The sequence below is a fragment of the Eurytemora carolleeae genome, unplaced genomic scaffold (genome assembly GCF_000591075.1).
Source record: "Eurytemora carolleeae unplaced genomic scaffold, Eaff_2.0 scaffold580, whole genome shotgun sequence".
NCBI classification, from domain to species: Eukaryota; Metazoa; Arthropoda; class Copepoda; order Calanoida; family Temoridae; genus Eurytemora; species Eurytemora carolleeae.
In genome coordinates this window covers 145701-163510 of record NW_019396497.1, presented here as the reverse complement: position 1 = coordinate 163510, position 17810 = coordinate 145701, and the positions used below count along the sequence as shown (strand labels likewise).

The window sequence follows — 17810 nt, the reverse complement described above, 5'->3', positions numbered from 1 at the left end:
AATTCTCAAAATTTAGTTTTTTTTCTGTTCTACAATGTATACAAAAAGACCATGTTCACAATTGAAATAGAAGATGGGCGCGAAGCGCCCTAAAAGCCTAGTAATGTGAAAATTAACATAGCATATAGGAGATACTTTGATTGCAGGCACTTGCAGAACTCAGAAAGCCTTATTTTGATTAAATAGTTTAACCAACTTTTTTTGGAAATTGTAAATTTTTCCTAGGATTTAAAATCTGAATATAATTGGGGAAAACTATCGAAATCTGACATTTTACGTCATATCTTTGGTTTTATTACTATTTTTCAAATTCATGAATCTGAAGTTTCAAAATTTAAAATAAGTTTTTCCAAACGTTGTTTATCTTAATGAGTTGGATCAATCTTCTAAATTCTTCATTGTCTTCCCGAGTTTACAGGAGAAGACGACCCCAAATATCTGTTCGATTATTCATGTTGTTATCACGTTGATTAAATAAATTAAAGAGGAATAAAGAATGATGAAGAATATATGAAGCATAAATTAAGAGTGAAACTATTTCATAGAAAACGTCAAATCCTTTTTGCACTCACAAATAATTAGTAGAAAATTAGAAGCAGCATTTATAAAAGAAACAAAATGAAAAAAATCATCTCAATCAATAATTAACGATTTAAAAAACAGCGATCATACGGAGAGGTCGATTTTTTTAATTTTCACAACATGTTAATACAGTTTACGTTCTTCGATTTTAAAAAATTGACAAATTAAACCTTTCTGAACTCAGTGTTTCAAGACGAATATTTTGATACCTATGTAGATTTATTTTGACAAAATTCTGGCATACATTTGTGATTTGATCTACATAAATCTTTTTTTTTAAATGTATCAAAGATAACTTTTGAACTGGTGCAAGGTGGATTTGAGATTTTTATCAAAAAAGTGCCAAATGATGTCACCCTTACATAAATGGTTAAATCAAAAATGAATGATAAAAAACTGAAGGATTAAATAAAAATAAAAAATTGACTGAAAAAAAGGATAAAACAAATGAATGAATGAATGGATGAAAGAATTAGTTGAAAGGATGAATAAATGAATAAGTCCCTGAATAAGAGCAACGGTGAGAGCAACGGATCCAAGAAGAAGAAGATGAGTGGAAGCTAGAGAACCAAGACTCTCTCCGCAACCTACATCAAGACGACATATAAAAAGCCACCAAGATATATAAACCTCCCCTTTAAAAAAGGCTGGAAGTAAATGGGTTATGATTATGAAAAGAGAAATGATAGATTAGTTTTTAAAATGTGGAGTGTGTCTGTAAACCCTCCCTTATCTTATATTTTTAATAGTTTTAGCCCATCGAGTTTAGGTATAAATAAGCATTATTGGAGAACTAATGGAGATCCCTTTCAGTGCTCCCAACAACCATCTTATCAGAGACCCCAAGATTAATAATTGCAATGGTTGGGGTCTTTTATGATAAATTTACTACTAAGGGTCTCCATGAAAATCAGCGTCTGGACCAGTGAAATCTATGATTTTCAGGGATTTATTCAGGCCTCGATGGGAGCTAAGCCACACCTGGTGAAAACAAAACAAATAACCCCCTCTCGACATATTCAAGAATACGCCCCTGTGTCACGTGTTGGAGTCATCGTAAGTACTCCAACAATGATTATTTCTTCCCAGACTACAATAAATATATTTTTTCACAAATTCAAAGATAAACACATTAAGAATTAATATGAAACAAACATATATGTTATGATAAAAAATATTGAACCTGTATAGTAGATATTACTGGGATGGTCTCTGACTCCGCATAATCTAGAAACTGTTTTGCAACAGGAGTCAGGAACCTAAAAAAAAACAAATTCTTTCTTGATTTCTTCTATTCTAAAATCTAAAATAACTAATTTATCTGTTACCTACAAAAAAGTAATTTATCTTTAACTGATTACAGAAAATTATTCGCGCCCCTTATTCAAATTGATTGATTGATAGTTTTAAATTTTGATTTAATTACTTCTCTTATCTCATTTTCTAAAGCACTCCAGATAGCACTCCCCCGCTAACCAAATAGGTTACTATCTCTGAAGTACTCTCCTGCGCCCTGTCTGATTACTCCCTCTTAATCCTGAAATGTTCCCTTGACAGTAATCTTTCTGCCACCTACCTGAAAACTCCATTTTATCACTACTGTACTCCCTCTACATTTGTGACCTACCTGATTACTACCTCTAATCCCTGAAGTACTCCATACAGTGCTACTCCAGTCCTCGAAGGATTGAGCCCCACAACAATGGAGTCCTTTCTGAAATTCCGATTGGATTTTTAATTGGTTTTTTTAATTTATCAACCTATTTCTGTATTAAGTTTACATTGGAAGGATTATACATTCCAAAGAATGTATGGACACAGAATTACTTCTGGAAACAAACTATTTCTGTATTAAGAAATATACAGTGAAACCTATACAGCTGTGGAATTAGTAGACGACCATTAAACTCAATTTATGATTTAAGATATCCAATGAACATAAAAAAACACATATTGTGCAGTGTACACAGACCAATTATACTTATAAGTTGACGATTCTTTAAGCTAATATTCAAACTATTTACTTTTAAAGAACATTGCTTAATGGTGTCTTCCTATTCCAGAGTTTTATGGTAAAAATATCTTATTTTGTCTTGATTAAAGATAAAAAAATTCATCAAACAAACCTGTAGAGTATCAATAGCAGCTGTTGTTGAGTTGTTTATCCCGTACTGCTCTGTTATTGTTTTGTTTAGGACAGAAACCAGTTCATGGTGTACATCATGTCTGTACACATACGCTGCCAATCCACCTAAATTCCCAATATATGTTAAAAAGTCAATTTCTTTAGTATACCTAAATACAAGAACTGTAAAAACGACGGTTTAATTCTAGTGTAAGATTTTTGCGCCCCCCCCCCCCCCCAGCATCCCTGATTTATGTACACGCGATTTCAACTTTTTTAATTTAACTGTGACGAGGGGGGGGGACCAGAAGTTCTCAACGAGTTATCAACGCCACCCAAATGTGTTTTGCGGCAAGCGCGCTCCTTAATTAGTAATCTCCACCACCTCAATTTGTAATCGTTTTTTGAAATTTCAAGTTAATGCATTTTAAACACAATTTTCGACATCTATTGGGGTTTCATGGCATCTCAGTTGACTGAACTAAATTTTCAATTTGTTTTCAGCAGATTTGTTTGGTCAACAAAAACTGAGAAACAAAGTAAAGTTATTTTGGCCGAATTTTAGATCCAATTCGCTCATTTAATGACTGCATTTCATGATTGGAGTTAAGATACTAAAAGGTCGGGCTGCCTGTTTACTAAGAATTATCTCATCCCACGCAAAGTAATATCCATCTCTATTTAAATATTTTCAAAACACCTTTACGGTGTTTAGATTACTCACTATTAGGTTAGGTTAAGGACCGAGCACTGTGACTAGGCCATAAACAAATGTGTTACATATAAGATGCATGTACAAAAATGATATGAGGGGAGTGGGAAATCCTTTACTAAAAATTATTAAAACGACCACTAAACAAAATAATTTTTATGGCCAACTTAATTTTTATTTAACTCCTTTTGTCTTATTTAATTCAATATTAATCTGGCTGGATAGAATTTAAAAATTATAAGATATTTGCAATTTATTAAAAGATTTGTCTTTATAAAAAGACTAATTTTTTTTATATTTGTCTAATAAAATATATTTTTATCCCATTGAAAAACTGTCCCGCTTTTCAACCAATAGTTGACAAGTGTCAAGTTGAGGGGGAGTGGAACTGATGACAAAACTGAAGTATAATACTTTTTTCCCTCAAACCCAGGACATCAAAAGGCCAATTTTAAGTCCTTTTCATACTTAATACTAAAAAATATATATTTTTCCAATAAAAATCATCTAGTTTCCCCAATTCAGATGATAAAACCCTAAACCCATCCCAAATCTTCAGCCACAAAAAATTGCTTTTTAAAAAGGGGGATGGATTAGAAGGTATACACTATACAGTATACAGTATACACACCTGATATTTCAACAATAATCATGAGAGCACAGAGGGTTCCGTACACAAACATTAACAAATGGCTTTCTCGACTGAACAAAAAATCATAAGAGAACAAACACATGTACCGTGAGTCTCTGAAAAAAGTGTGTTTAATCTGTTTTGCTTACTAAACGTCGCTTTTTTGTACAAAAAAAATGCAAAGCCTAAACACACTTTTTCTTAATCTTTTTTCAGTTTTACTTTCATATCTACTTAAAAATCAGTTCGTGGGAAAACATAAGGAAGGAAATACAAAAAAAGGAAAGAAGAAAACAAATTGTGATTTTTGGCAAATTATGACAAAATTTAAGCTTTAATTATATAATTAAAAAGAAAATCCAAGTAATTGATCAATTAAACTAAATTTTTAACATTGGAATTCTAAAAGTTAAAAAAAAAACCTAACCTGATTCCACAGCATCCGATGAGAGTGGTGAAAACTATGAAAGCCCCCAGGCCTAGTCCAATATAAGCCAGGATCGTGTAAGTACTCGAGTATGGAGCAACTATCTAACAATAAAATAATTTGCTTTCAAGGAAAACCTGTAAATATGGATATTGTTATTATATTTATTAACTTGAGTATGTGACAACTATCTACACAATAAAATAATTTGCTTACAATGAAACCCAGTAAATATGGATATTATTATTATATTTATAAACTTGAGTATGGAGCTACTATCTACACAATAAAATTATTTGATTTTATGGAAAAACTGTAAATATGGATATTGTTATAATATTTATAAACTTGAGTATGTGACAACTATCTACACAATAAAATAATTTTCTTTCAAGGAAAACCTGTGAATATGGATATTGTTATTATATTTATAAACTTGAGTATGGAGCAACTATCTACACAATAAAATTATTTGCTTACAAAGAAAAACTGTAAATATGGATATTGCTATTATATTAGTCCATTATAGGCCAGGAGAGTGTAAGTACTTGAGTATGGAGCTACTTTCTACTCAATAAAATTATTTCCCTTCAAGGAAAAATTGTAAAAATGGATTTAAAATTATATTTATATATCTTAAACATTTGTGTACATAAATAAGAGAGTAAAGCATCCATCTTAAACATTTGTGTACATAAATAAGAGAGTAAAGCAACCATCTTAAACATGAAGGTACAGTGACGTACACATATATGAGTGTACAAGATTTCAGTAAATAAACTTTGATGTACATACGTAGAATGGGAAAGATATTAAAAAGAATTCAACGGCACTATTCATACTTGTTTTGTTCACATGACTATGTGTGTAATACTTTAAGACCCATACAACTGTAAAATATGAAGGGATATTGTCTGGTGTCGGGTTTAATGACCAGAAACACAGATATTGTGCAGTGTACACAGACCATTTTCACTTTCTAACTAAATTAACAACTTGTGGTAAACCCAATTGCTTTAGGANCTCTCATTTTTAATCTCCAGATTAATCATCCGATCAGGATTAAGGATATCCCATTCAAAAGTTTTCAGCTCTTATTACTTAAGGACAAGTTCGCGATAAAGTGCTGAAATGGCGAACTCCTGACCCACAATTTATGGGTTCAACTGAATGTAATATGAATATTTATGATAAAAATCTAGAAATAAGATCCAGAACACTAAAATCCATGCTACGATCAAAGTTCCGAATCCTTAGCGGCAAATGTTGGTTGTTCAGCCTGGAATTTTTTATTGCTGTATGGGTCTCAACTATTTTACAGATAAAAAAATGTGTTAGCACCAACTTGTACAGTTATTTTGATCACTTGAGTCAGGGCCCGACTCCAACGGTAACCATCAAGCTGTCCTCATGAATTGGAATGTATGTACAATGTACATTGCACATGCTAAAATTGTAAAAAAAATAACAAAAACTGAAAAAAGGGGTGAAAATGTTTTATCTCTGGAAAAATTTACGATTCTAATAAATTATAATCTCTTGCGTTTCTCGTTACACATTGCATTAAAATCCCTTCCACTTTGAATCGTGTCAAAATTGTAAATATTTCTTTCATTTGCTATTAACCGTTGTAATGCGTGTTTACAACATTTCAGAACAATTTTTTAACATTAATTAGGAATGTTTTGGCAAGGGCATTACAAATTATCCATTCTACGATCTACGCTTCGAAGAAATATTGATTGATTGACAATTTAAAATGGAGATGCCGTTTGCGAGGAAATAACTTGTTTTCCGTCTTCTCCAGAACAGAATTCTTATAATCTTATTAATTCTGTACCTGTTTTATCCTCTCCTGGTTTTGAATTTGGATTGTGATAATTATAATTTCGCGACATTTTTAAAATCTAAGTGAATACAAATGTTGTCAATATCTATATAATAAAACAAGACATTCATATAAATATGTTGCCTATAGACGGCCAAACGGCTGGACCGGATGGGCTGAATTTTTGAGAGAACCCATGGGTGCCCCACGGGTAACATTGGCTAAAAAAATTCTAAATTTTTTTCTTTACAAAATTCAAAAAAAAAATTGTATATTGTATATAAAAATGTTCAAAATCACATATTAATTTTACATTATTAATTTTACATTAATTATCACATTTTTGTTCCTGAAACTGTAAAAATACATTTTATTTTGATTTGATCATAAAAAAAATCAGACTGAGAAAAATACATTAGACAAGATGCGATCACAAATTGTAAACAAAAATTTAGTTGAAAAATGCATAAAATGAAAAAAAAAATCAATATTCGATTTCTTGGCGACGCCGAGTTATCCGTGCTGGTATATATCTCACTCCACCATCCCCTTTCAAATTTTCTTGTTTTGCTTCCAAAAATTGCATAAAGTGAAAAAATAATAAGTTTAGCATAATAACGGTAAGATTTTTTATTTAAATGTAATTGCTTTGGCGGAAATTATTTTACTTAAGGGAACCCGTGAACGCCATTACGACATTGTTTATCTTTTTACAGAAAAATCAACACATTTTCCGAGACCCCTGTAATGTAACTGACCTAGAAAAGGGTAGAGGTAGAATATTTTATTGAGATCAAAGGAGACCGCCCAGAACTGTTTCCGGCGTCCACTCACAGCCTTATATCTGGTAAAAAAAATTATCCATTCCTTTATAAAAAGCTGGTTTTTGGTATGCAACAATTTTCATTTAATCCCGCCGGGATATTTTCATTGAAAGATACTTTGAAAATCTACAAAGGCAAACAAAAATCCGCAAAATCCACAAGACCTAGGGTTTATCATTGAATCCCCTCTTTAAAAAGGAATGTCATTTACTCGCAGACAAATTAAAATCAATGGAAATTAAAACCCCCTCGGGATTCAATGATTGATTCTAATTTGTCTGAGAGTAAATGATACATTTATGCAATCACATTTTCACATTCTCACATTCTCACATTTTCACATTTACACATTTAGACATTTAGACATTTTCACTTTTTCACCTTTTCGTATTTTCGTATTTTCCCATTTTCCCATTTACACATTTTCCCATTTACACATTTACACATTTACACATTTACACATTTACACATTTACACATTTACACATTTACACATTTTGACATTTTGACATTTTGATATTTTCATATTTTTATTACAATCCGGGTGCACTTTAAAGGGTCTATCGACGTATTATCAAGTTAACCTCTACTTAGAGAGTTGTCAATCTGATTCAGGATGGTACCCATTAGAAGTGGGTATAAGGAAGGAAGGAGGAGAAGGTTTAAGGAAGGAGGGGGTATAACGAAGAGATGAGGAGTGGTTTTTAAGAGGGCAGGGGGGGGGGGGGGGGGGGGGGGGTCAAGGAAGGAAGGAGAAATTTTCTTAACAGGGACTTTCAAAACGGAGAAATGAGAATAGAAAGAAAATTATAAGAAATGTCAAATTTTTATGACAAAAACAACGATATCTCCCTCATCGTTGAAAACAGTATTGAGGAACTGTTGTGAGTCGAATATGTCACTATATATGCGGGTCACTTCAGAAAAGTTGTAAAGTTTTGGGCAACACGTTTTTTAGCTTTTTTTTTTAGAGAAAACAGTATAAATCATAGATTAATTAACAATAACAGAAAGGACACTAGTTGTCGCCTTTTCAAGATTTATGGATTTTTCGTTCACAATAACCCTGAGACAGAAGCCCAAAGAAGTTCCGCGCAGGCAGCGTTGAATTACAAGACAGAGAGAAAGCATGCGCTGCATGCGCGGAACTCCTTTGAGCTTCTGCTTCAGGATTATTGTGAAAGAAAAAACCCCTAAACCTTGAAAAGACGACATCTAGTGTCCTATCTGTTATTTGTTAAGTAATCTATAGTATAAATACATAAGAGGTGTATTTTTGCATCATTTCATAACTGAACAAATAAGCTTTTGCTTCTTTATGCAAAATTTTAAAAAATGTTTATTTATTTTTCTAAATTATAAGATCTCCTCTTTAAGGATGAATGATGACAAAAATACACAATTTCGGTGTTTCTTTATTTTAGTAACAGAACCGTTTTTTGTTATTTGATCAACTTATCAAGTAGAAAGAGTCTGTGTTCGTGCACTGAATAATTGCTGAGATTTACAAAAATATCCAATTCAAACTGTGCAAAACCCTGTTAAGGAATTGATAATGAAGTCTTACTTTGTTTGTTTGACTTGTTCTGATACAGCCAGCTGAGCAGAGTCAAATACTTTCTGCAGGATAGGGGTCAAACTAGCCCTAAATATATAGGTTAGGGGTCAAACTAGACCTAAATATATAGGATAGGGGTCAAACTAGCCCTAAATATATAAGATAGGTGTCAAACTAGCCCTAAATATATAGGATAGGGGTCAAACTAGCCCTACCAATAAACCTTGAGGTAGAAAACCTATAAACCTACCTATCTACATCTGGAAATAGGAAACCAATAAACCTACCTATCTACATCTTGAGGAAGGAAGGAAACCAATAAACCTACATATCTACATCTTGAATTAGGAAACCAATAGACCTACCTATCTACATATTGAGAAAGGAAACCAATAAACCTACCTATCTACATCTTGAAGTAGGAAACCAATAAACCTACCTATTACATCTTGAGGAAGGAAACCAAAGAAACTACCTATCTACATCTTGAGGAAGGAAAACAATAACCCTACCTATCTACTTCTTGGGGAAGGATACCTATAAATCTACCTATCTATATCTTGAGGAAGGAAACCAGAAAAACCTATCTATCTACTTCTTGAGGAAGGAAACCTATAAACCTGCCTACCTACATCTTGAGGAAGGAAACCAATAAACCTACCTATCTACTTCTTGAGGTAGGAAACCTATAAACCTACCTATCTACATCTTGAGGTAGGAAACCTATAAACCTACCTATCTACATCTTGAGGTAGGAAACCTATAAACCAACCTATCTACTTCTTGAGAAAGGAAACCAATAAACCTACCTATCCACATCTTGAGGAAGGAAACCTTTAAACCTACTTATCTACATCTTGAGGAAGGAAAACAATAAACCTACCTATCTACATCTTGAGGAAGGAAACCAATAAACCTACCTATCTACTTCTTGAGGAAGGAAACCTATAAACCTACCTATCTACATCTTCAGGTAGGAAACCTATAAACCTACCTTTCTACTTCTTGAGAAAGGAAACCAATAAACCTACATATCTACTTCTTGAGAAAGGAAACCAATAAACCTACTTATCTACATATTGAGGAAGGAAAACAATAAATCTACCTATCTACATCTTGAGGCAGGAAACCTATAAACCTACTTATCTACATCTTGAGGAAGGAAACCAATAAACCTACCTATCTACATCTTGAGGAAGAAAACCAAGGTTAACTGCATCTTCTACAAGACCAGGCACATCTCCTTGCATCAAATGAACGATTGTCAATGTCATCGTCTTTGTGTCCTTAATAAAACAATGAATAAACATAATCAAAGAAAACTGTATTTTTTACGTCGTGCCGATTGTAATATATAATTAAAGTGGCTCAGGCCGTAAATTTAAGGGAACCTCCATTAATAAAGTGGCATGTTTGAGCTACAAGGGTACCATTTAAATTCATTGCTGGTCAAGGATGCAGGAGTTATCTATGGTTTTAAACCTAAAACTTGTAGTTTCTTGATTAAATAAACTTTTCGGATTTATACTCCAGAAGCAATTCAAATGAATAGGTTCTCTGATGGAAAAACGAGGATATCTTCCTCACTGATACTGAGATCACTAATTTTGTGAATCGGACATGCGGTAAAACCTTATAGGTGACTGGCTGAGTCCCTTTAGCCAATGCCATCCATGAAGATAATTCAACAAATATACAAATTTGACCCCCCCCCCCACATAGAAAACGGATCTTGTACACACTGTGTACACTGTGTACAGTTAGAGCCTGTCACATCTCCAAATGTACACAATACAACTGTACTATCAGCAATTTGTCAGTCTCCAAGTAATAATGGTACAAAGATCTTAGTTCAGGATATGATCACAGGAGAGGATGGAAGTCCAACGGATATAGTCCTAGAAGAAGGAGTAAAGTCCACGGATGAATTCTCAGTACAATTGGAGAGAGACTGGACTTTAGAATAACGAGATAATGCAGTTTAAATGTGTTATTTAGAATATCGAGATAATGCAGTTTAAATATGTTATTTAGAATATCGAGATAATGCAGTTTAAATATGTTATTTAGAATATCGAGATAATGCAGTTTAAATATGTTTTTTAGAATATTGAGATAATGCAATTTACATATGTTATTTAGAATATCGAGATAATGCAGTTTAATTATGTTTTTTAGAATATCGAGATAACTCAGTTTAAATATGTTATTTAGAATATCGAGATAATGCAGTTTAAATATGTTCTTTAGTTTTCTTAATCCTAATTTTGAATCTATTTATTTCAATTAAATTTATCTATATTGTAATTTATTTGAACCAGATCCGATCTAGAACAAAATAAATATTCTGAAGAAATCTGCATCTAACTTTCTGTTCAATGTAAATTAAAAAGGGTCTTAAAATCACCCTGTGTATCAGTCTATAACTAGATTTTACACATGCCAATCTAAACATATGAAAGGTACCTTCAAAAAAACGCCTGAAGTCCCTTTAAACCTATTTTTGTTCTCTACCTGAATAGGTACATCTGCCATTAGTCCGAAATCTATGAGAGCAAGTCGGCCATCTTGAGTGACCAGAAGGTTTCCAGGGTGCGGGTCAGCGTGGAAGAAACCAGTTTCAAGCAACTAAACAAGTGATGCGTTGGCAATTGCAGTACAATATTCAGATTGATTTAAATTGAAATTTCTTTTATTTGTTATGATACATTTCCAAAAACTAACTTTTTCCTTAAATTTGATTAATATATTCCCCAAAAAATAAATATAGTAATTAAAATAGTAAATAAAAAATATGAATTAGTTTCAGACATCATTGAAGACCTGAATTAAGAAGCACTCTACTCCAACTGGAATAAGTCTATTGATAACCTCAGCACTGGACTTAGCTAACTGATTCCCTTCAATCCATTCTGTTACAAGTACCTAGAATAATATAATTTTAAACTCAACTCGTGAAAATAATGTTTAGTGACTTAGAGTTAATCTTCTTTTTTGGCTTTTTTAAAATATTACATTTTAGGAATGATAATTCTTTAAATGGATTTTAAATAAAATCCAGAAATGGAATACTAAGGTAAGTAGTCTAGGGTGTCTCAAAACCACAGCTGTTTAGGTTTTTCCAATTCTCCTAGGTTCCCTGAGTCCAAATATAGTAATATAAAGTCTGTGCGACAACTAACTTAGGTACATGTAAAATTTGAAAATTTAGATTTTTTGTGAATTTTCATTTAAGAAAGACATACACAAGCCCCATCATGGTGGTATGTAAAAGCAATTGATATTTTTTTTCACGAAAAAATGAGAAGCTTAAATGTTTGTGAAAATTGAATTTTAGTGAAATTTCAAAATTTACATCTACCTAAGTTTAATGTCTCACAAACTTGTAAATGCTATTTTTGGACTCCGGGGGTCTAAGAGAATGGGGAAAAAGTCTCCACTAGAGACACCCCTAGAAACACCACAAATATCAGGATAATATTTTTGAGACACCCCTAGAAACACCACAAATATCAGGATAATATTTTTGAGACACCCCTAGAAACACCACAAATATCAGGATAATATTTTTGAGACACCCCTAGAAACACTACAAATATCAGGATAATATTTTTGAGACACCCCTAGAAGCACCACAAATATCAGGATAATATTTTTGAGACACCCCTAGAAGCACCACAAATATCAGGATAATATTTTTCAGCAAGAAGTTCATATTCACATGAATTTTTAGTTTACAAAAAAATTAGTAAACTTTAATAATTCACTTACCTTTCTTGTTGTATACTTTGAGTAAACTTGAGGAATATAAATCTTATTTTTCAGTCTAGGTTCTAGCTCAGCCTATACAAACAAAAGCAAATAATTATTCAAAACAATATCTAATCATTTCATCAAATCAAATCTTAATGAAAACATTTTTTAGTTCCATCCTATCTATTGATACCGTGAAGACTCCAAATACAAAAGAATAAAAAATTCAAATTAAAAAAAATGATATTTTTTTATTTTACGTAATATGTGATTAAGTTTTTATACAATCCTCCAACTGAGAGAGGGATGGAGGGGATTATAAACGTGATTTAAAATGAAACCCTCCTTCTATCCAGTATCCACTGGCATGTCCGATTCACAATGGGACTCTCAAAACCTTTTCCTGATCATGGATGAATGATCAGTTATTCTCAATTTATACTGCCGGTAAAAATGAAGGAAATAAACAGAAACTGCAATATTTTAGATAGAATAACTACGATATTACCCCAAATGTTTTTCAGATAGAGATCTAAGGGAACCATTGTGAATCGGAAATGCCGATCTATAATTGAGGGGTTACTTGAAATTACATTTCCTGTACAATTCCAGGAAAATTATTGACATGCTTAAACATTCACGATTTTTCTTTAGAAAAAAAAAAAAAAAAATTAAAAATTAATGGTTTACCTTGCATCTTATCTGATTAGAAGCTTCGTTTATATAATCCAACTCCTTGAGTGTAGCGTTGGCAAAGGTGTCCAGCAATGCGACGTCGTAGGGTCGCTGATTGGATAGTTTAGTTTTAATCCATTGAATTGCACCGGCTAGACCACGCATTATGTAAATGTCCCTGTGTAAAGAAATGAGTAAAACTTCGATTATTAAATTCTTTTAAATTTAAATATTTATATTTTATGCTATAACCTAGAGGATTTTCCTTTCTCAACTCTTTTTAGTGTAAAGAAATTGAAATTGGCGGGAGAAATCATCTTACATTTACATTAATTTTTCTTAAACCAAACTCAACTCAACAGTATAAATAAATAAATAAATAAATAAAACAATGATAAAACAGATATTAAACAATAATGAAAACTTGCGATGAAGCACATAATCCGTCAATCTGTAAACCTTAGCTAACTCGTTTTCTCCAACTTTCAAAGATAAAAACAAGGAGTTAACTTAATCCGTTCGTATAAGAGATTAACATTAATAAGTTTCGACCTGTGATGTATAGACAAAGGTCGTATGAAATATCCGGTAAAACAATATCATCACCTTAGAACGTAATGATGCATGTCCGGTCTCTGAACCTTGACCCCCACCAGGCTACCGTCTTTATCGGTCAGTTTCACCTTGTACACTTGACCCAGGGATGCAGCTGCTATAGGACTAAAGGTAGAAAACATTTAAGGATAATTATGAAGAGTATTAAATGAAAAGAATTTAAGTTGAAACTATCTCTCGGTATTACAATCAAACAATGCAGAGAAAATACAGATTTTTCTTCTTTTTTCAGATTGATTTCCAGAAACAAGATTATAGATATTAAAGGGACTGTAAACGTCATTTAAAGTGACAATTTAAAATTAACCTTGATACCTTCATCGGAGACAAAATAACAAAGATATTCTCGCTTATCTGTATGGAAACTTTAAATTGTGGGTTCTCTTTAATTGGAGGGGTTCACTTTAAAGTACTCAACAGACTATTCAAAGAGAAAAGTATAAATCACTAGAACATGCAGAAATAAGGACTTTTCATTCATTACACTTCATTTTTTAGCTTTAAGAAAATATTTGAATCAAATATAGAATGAATGTTGATTATGACATAGAATTCCTTCTCTACCTAGTACTAGCGTCTAAATCCTGAAACACGTCTGCTACTTTAACCCCCAGTTCAGATTCAATAACAGCAATAGCATCTACTGTCGGATAACTAGGAACTGAAAATATTAAGATAATTTATTAAAGTAGGCTTTAACAAGAGAGACAAATTTTAAAGTAGTTCAAAATAAAAGAAAAACTCGTAATAGCTTGAAGTAATAAATAATAGATGAATAACAATGAAGGTTAATTATTAAACTTTATAGATCTTCATGTAATCTGAAAATGTCTGAAACAACTTGATAAAAAGCAGGCGTTGAATCTAAGACATTTTTCCATATCTCAATAAATAATGGTGTTAGCCGGTTCTACTTTTGCTAACACCATTATTTATTGAGATATGGAACAATGTCATAGATGCAACGCCTTCTTTATGGCAGCTAAGCAGTTACAAGTTAAGTAAGTCAAATTGAGTCAAGATATAATTAAAAACTATACCTGCATCACAAAGTTTTTGAAGTTCAAACAAAAAACTTGAAGGAAGAATATCAGGACGGATTGATATTGCTTGTCCTAGTTTAATAAAACATGGTCCTAACTCAGTTAAAATCTCCCTAAATAGAAGAATATTAGGACGGATAAAGACTGCTCATACTACTTTGATAACAAATGGTCCTAACTCTGTTGAAACCTCCCGAAAATAGAGGATTATTACTACGAAATAAAACTGCTCGTCCTAGTTTTAAAAAATGGTCCCAACTCTGTCAAAATCTCCCTAAAATAGAAGAATATTAGGAAGGATTGAAACCGGTTGACCTAATTTGATCAAACATGGTCCTAATTCAGTTAATATCACCTAAAATTGAGGAATATTAGGACAGATTGAAATAGTTTCTCTTAATTAGATAAAAAATGGTCCTAACTCAGTTAAAATCTCCCTAAAATAAGAGTAAGATGTTTTTCCTAGTTTGACAAAACGTAGTGAAAACTTTTTTAATGAGAGGAATTCATGGATTATTCGAGTGAGAGATTTTAGCATAAAAATAACACAATTACGACAAAGCAATCAAAGAAATGGGGACCAATACTCCCGACTGTCAACATAATTAATTTTACTTTCAGAAAACCTATAAATATAATGTAAATATCACTATCTGGTCTGGTAATTATGTACTTTGGTAGACTCTTTAATTTTTGAGGAAAAACAATGACAAATATGGGGCAGATGTAATTAGATAACTTTGTTGTAAGTATGGAGTGAATATTTTATTGAAAAATCATTTCACCCCTCCCCCCCCTCTTTGGAAATTCTTTTTTTTTCCAATGAAGAAATTTTTCTATGGTTTTATTCGCTTTATTGAGGAAAAAAGATTTATAGGGAAAATAAATAAGATTTTGGGTAAAAAGTATGAAAAAGAGTGAAAAAGAGTGAAAAAGAATGAAAAAGTATGAAAAAGAATGAAATAGAAAGAAAAAGAATGAAAAAGAAAGAAAAAGTATGAAAAAGAATGAAAAAGAATGAAAAGAATGAAAAAGTAAGAAAAAAATGAAACAGTATGAAAAAGTATGAAATGGAAAAAAATGAAAAAACTTGCATTTTGATAATTTCCAATTTTTAATTTTTTCCCCAGACCTTCAAAAATATTTCTTGAAAATATACACACCTGGTATAAAAAGTGTGGAAGTTCTACTCACCTTAGTCTAATAGCATATTTTTTCTGTAGGCCTTCATGGTCCTGTATTTTTCCTCGAATAAGATATTCCCAAACCAGTACTTTAGCAACATATGGAACTGAAATATTAGCAATCAATCCATCTCCAGAGCTGAAAACTTTAGAACTGTGGATATCGAGATCTTAATCTGCCGATTAATTTTATCTTACATGAAACCATCCAGAAAAGTGTCTTAAATTCAACCAAGTGTCGATTGCAGAAACCGAACATACAATCAGAATGTTGAAATTTTGCGTCCAATCAATTAGAGAAATATCATTGCTCGGAACCTGGGAGGGATATCCAAAGAAAGAATTTAGCAGAAAATCAAAAGCGTGCCTTCTACAGTGGATTAAGAGATTTAGCAATAGAGATAAAGGCCAGGTACTTTTTGAATAAAAAAAAATATAAAAGAAAATATTCCTATTCGAATGTTCATAATAATTAACATTTAGAATATTATTTTTCACTAATCTATCGATGCAAATATAAGCGTGTGAACAGTTATAATTAATAACTTTTTATCAATCTATTAATGTCTATTTGTTTCATGGAAAATAAAAAAAATCAGTAAAGCAAGTTTATATATTTACCTATTTTGTTAATTATCTCTAGAGTTCTTAAAATAATCTCTCCAGGCCGATCTTTAAAATATGATTTCATTCGACCAATATTATAGTCCTAAAAATAACATTTTTTAAGAATATTTCTTGTTGCTTTCATTATACTGAGTCGAGATTATCAAATTGCACATTTATCAAATTATTAATAATTTATTTTTGTTAAATTGTTTTTGGTCTTTATCTGCCGCTGAATTTAGGTTCAAATAAAAGTTCTTCTTCCTCAAACTTTTATTAAGAAAACATAATTCAATGTTGTAATCAAATTTGATAATCAAAAATCCCAGGGTTAAATAATAATTAAGGTCGATGTAAAAACTGATAATACTCACCAACGGTAATCCATCAATTGTATCTTCGTTTTCAAATTTGTAAATAGGTCCAATCTCAGGGTTTTTGCTTTCTAAAACATATAAAATTTAAATAAGACACAAACACGGACGCGATTTAATCCTTTTCATTTAAGATATGTTTTAAAACACTTTCTGGGCATTCGAGCGCTTCGATCAAAGTTCAGGAAATTCAGCTTATACAACAGACAGATATTCAATATGGTTCTACAGACTGCTTAAACTGAATATAATATGAAGGGGGGGGGGGTAAAATTCGTACAATTGACATATACTACCTTTACATACCAATATATCCAATTGCAAGCGCTGAACCTCCCAGTGCTGACGCAAAAGCAAAATTTTTTGTGAACTTATTTCTAAATCTTGGTCTTCTTAACCTCGTTCTTGTAAGATTTAGTTTAGTTGAATAACTGTAGGGATTGGTTTGTAGAACTAATCTTAAACGACCACAAAACATTTTTTTATGCGATTCAATTCTAAAATGTTATAAATTCATTATGGCATTGTTAAATAAAAAGTTAAAACCCATGGACAAATAAATAATTAATAGTGCATGAACTATGCTTTATCTTTAAGCACCAAAGCAACTAAACTAGGTCAAAAACCGAAATTCATGCTTTAATAACAGCGATCAGCTGATTTTATTATTGTGTAATATATTATATTGCGTAATCTACGAAGACGATATTTAAACAGATGATGCACCAGTTTTTCTTAAAGATCTGACATTTAGAAGGCAAATTTGGTCAATCACTTAAGTTTTATGACAAAGATATATAGAAGTAAACTAGAACATAAACTCGACGTACCTTTAGCCATAATGAAGGGAAGTCACTGTTGTTATTATTTTAAT

General features: G+C 31.8%; 2 protein-coding genes across 3 annotated transcripts; both read right to left on the bottom strand.

Annotated features, from left to right (window-relative positions):
- Positions 1–30: 30 nt before the first annotated feature.
- Positions 31–4601, bottom strand: LOC111704393 (CD151 antigen). The gene is made up of 7 exons (XM_023476620.1): positions 4478–4601; positions 4051–4121; positions 2709–2833; positions 2210–2296; positions 1766–1841; positions 1087–1169; positions 31–438 (listed from the first exon to the last, which is right to left on the bottom strand). Exons 2-7 carry the CDS (start codon positions 4100–4102, stop codon positions 379–381), a joined length of 483 nt encoding a protein of 160 aa, XP_023332388.1. The 5' UTR covers positions 4103–4121; positions 4478–4601; the 3' UTR covers positions 31–378.
- Positions 4602–6992: 2391 nt separating this feature from the next.
- Positions 6993–17802, bottom strand: LOC111704403 (uncharacterized protein sll0005). Of its 2 annotated transcripts, none has more exons than XM_023476627.1 (14): positions 17767–17802; positions 16937–17007; positions 16578–16665; positions 15967–16063; positions 14770–14885; positions 14294–14390; positions 13721–13834; positions 13130–13292; positions 12458–12529; positions 11510–11611; positions 11201–11314; positions 9866–9972; positions 8696–8773; positions 6993–7149 (listed from the first exon to the last, which is right to left on the bottom strand). In XM_023476627.1, exons 1-14 carry the CDS (start codon positions 17774–17776, stop codon positions 7008–7010), a joined length of 1371 nt encoding a protein of 456 aa, XP_023332395.1. In that variant the 5' UTR covers positions 17777–17802; the 3' UTR covers positions 6993–7007. The 2 variants fall into 2 exon arrangements, with proteins under 2 accessions (XP_023332395.1, XP_023332394.1); XM_023476626.1 differs by lacking the exon at positions 17767–17802 and adding an exon at positions 17243–17455.
- Positions 17803–17810: the final 8 nt, after the last annotated feature.

What these genes read in the sequence shown, in the direction of transcription:
- LOC111704393 (XM_023476620.1), bottom strand. Translation starts at nt 4,102, where the DNA reads ATGTTTGTGTACGGAACCCTCTGTGCTCTCATGATTATTGTTGAAATA. An exon ending in GGATTAGAGGTAGTAATCAG is followed by an intron (nt 1,842 to 2,209) that starts GTAGGTCACAAA and finishes GTTTTTTTTTAG; the next exon opens with GTTCCTGACTCCTGTTGCAA. An exon ending in TCACCGTTGCTCTTATTCAG is followed by an intron (nt 439 to 1,086) that starts GGACTTATTCAT and finishes ATAATCGAACAG; the next exon opens with ATATTTGGGGTCGTCTTCTC.
- LOC111704403 (XM_023476626.1), bottom strand. Translation starts at nt 17,414, where the DNA reads ATGTTTTGTGGTCGTTTAAGATTAGTTCTACAAACCAATCCCTACAGT. An exon ending in AGAGATAATTAACAAAATAG is followed by an intron (nt 16,064 to 16,577) that starts GTAAATATATAA and finishes CTAATATTTCAG; the next exon opens with TTCCATATGTTGCTAAAGTA. An exon ending in TGGCAGATGTACCTATTCAG is followed by an intron (nt 9,973 to 11,200) that starts GTAGAGAACAAA and finishes TGTTTTATTAAG; the next exon opens with GACACAAAGACGATGACATT.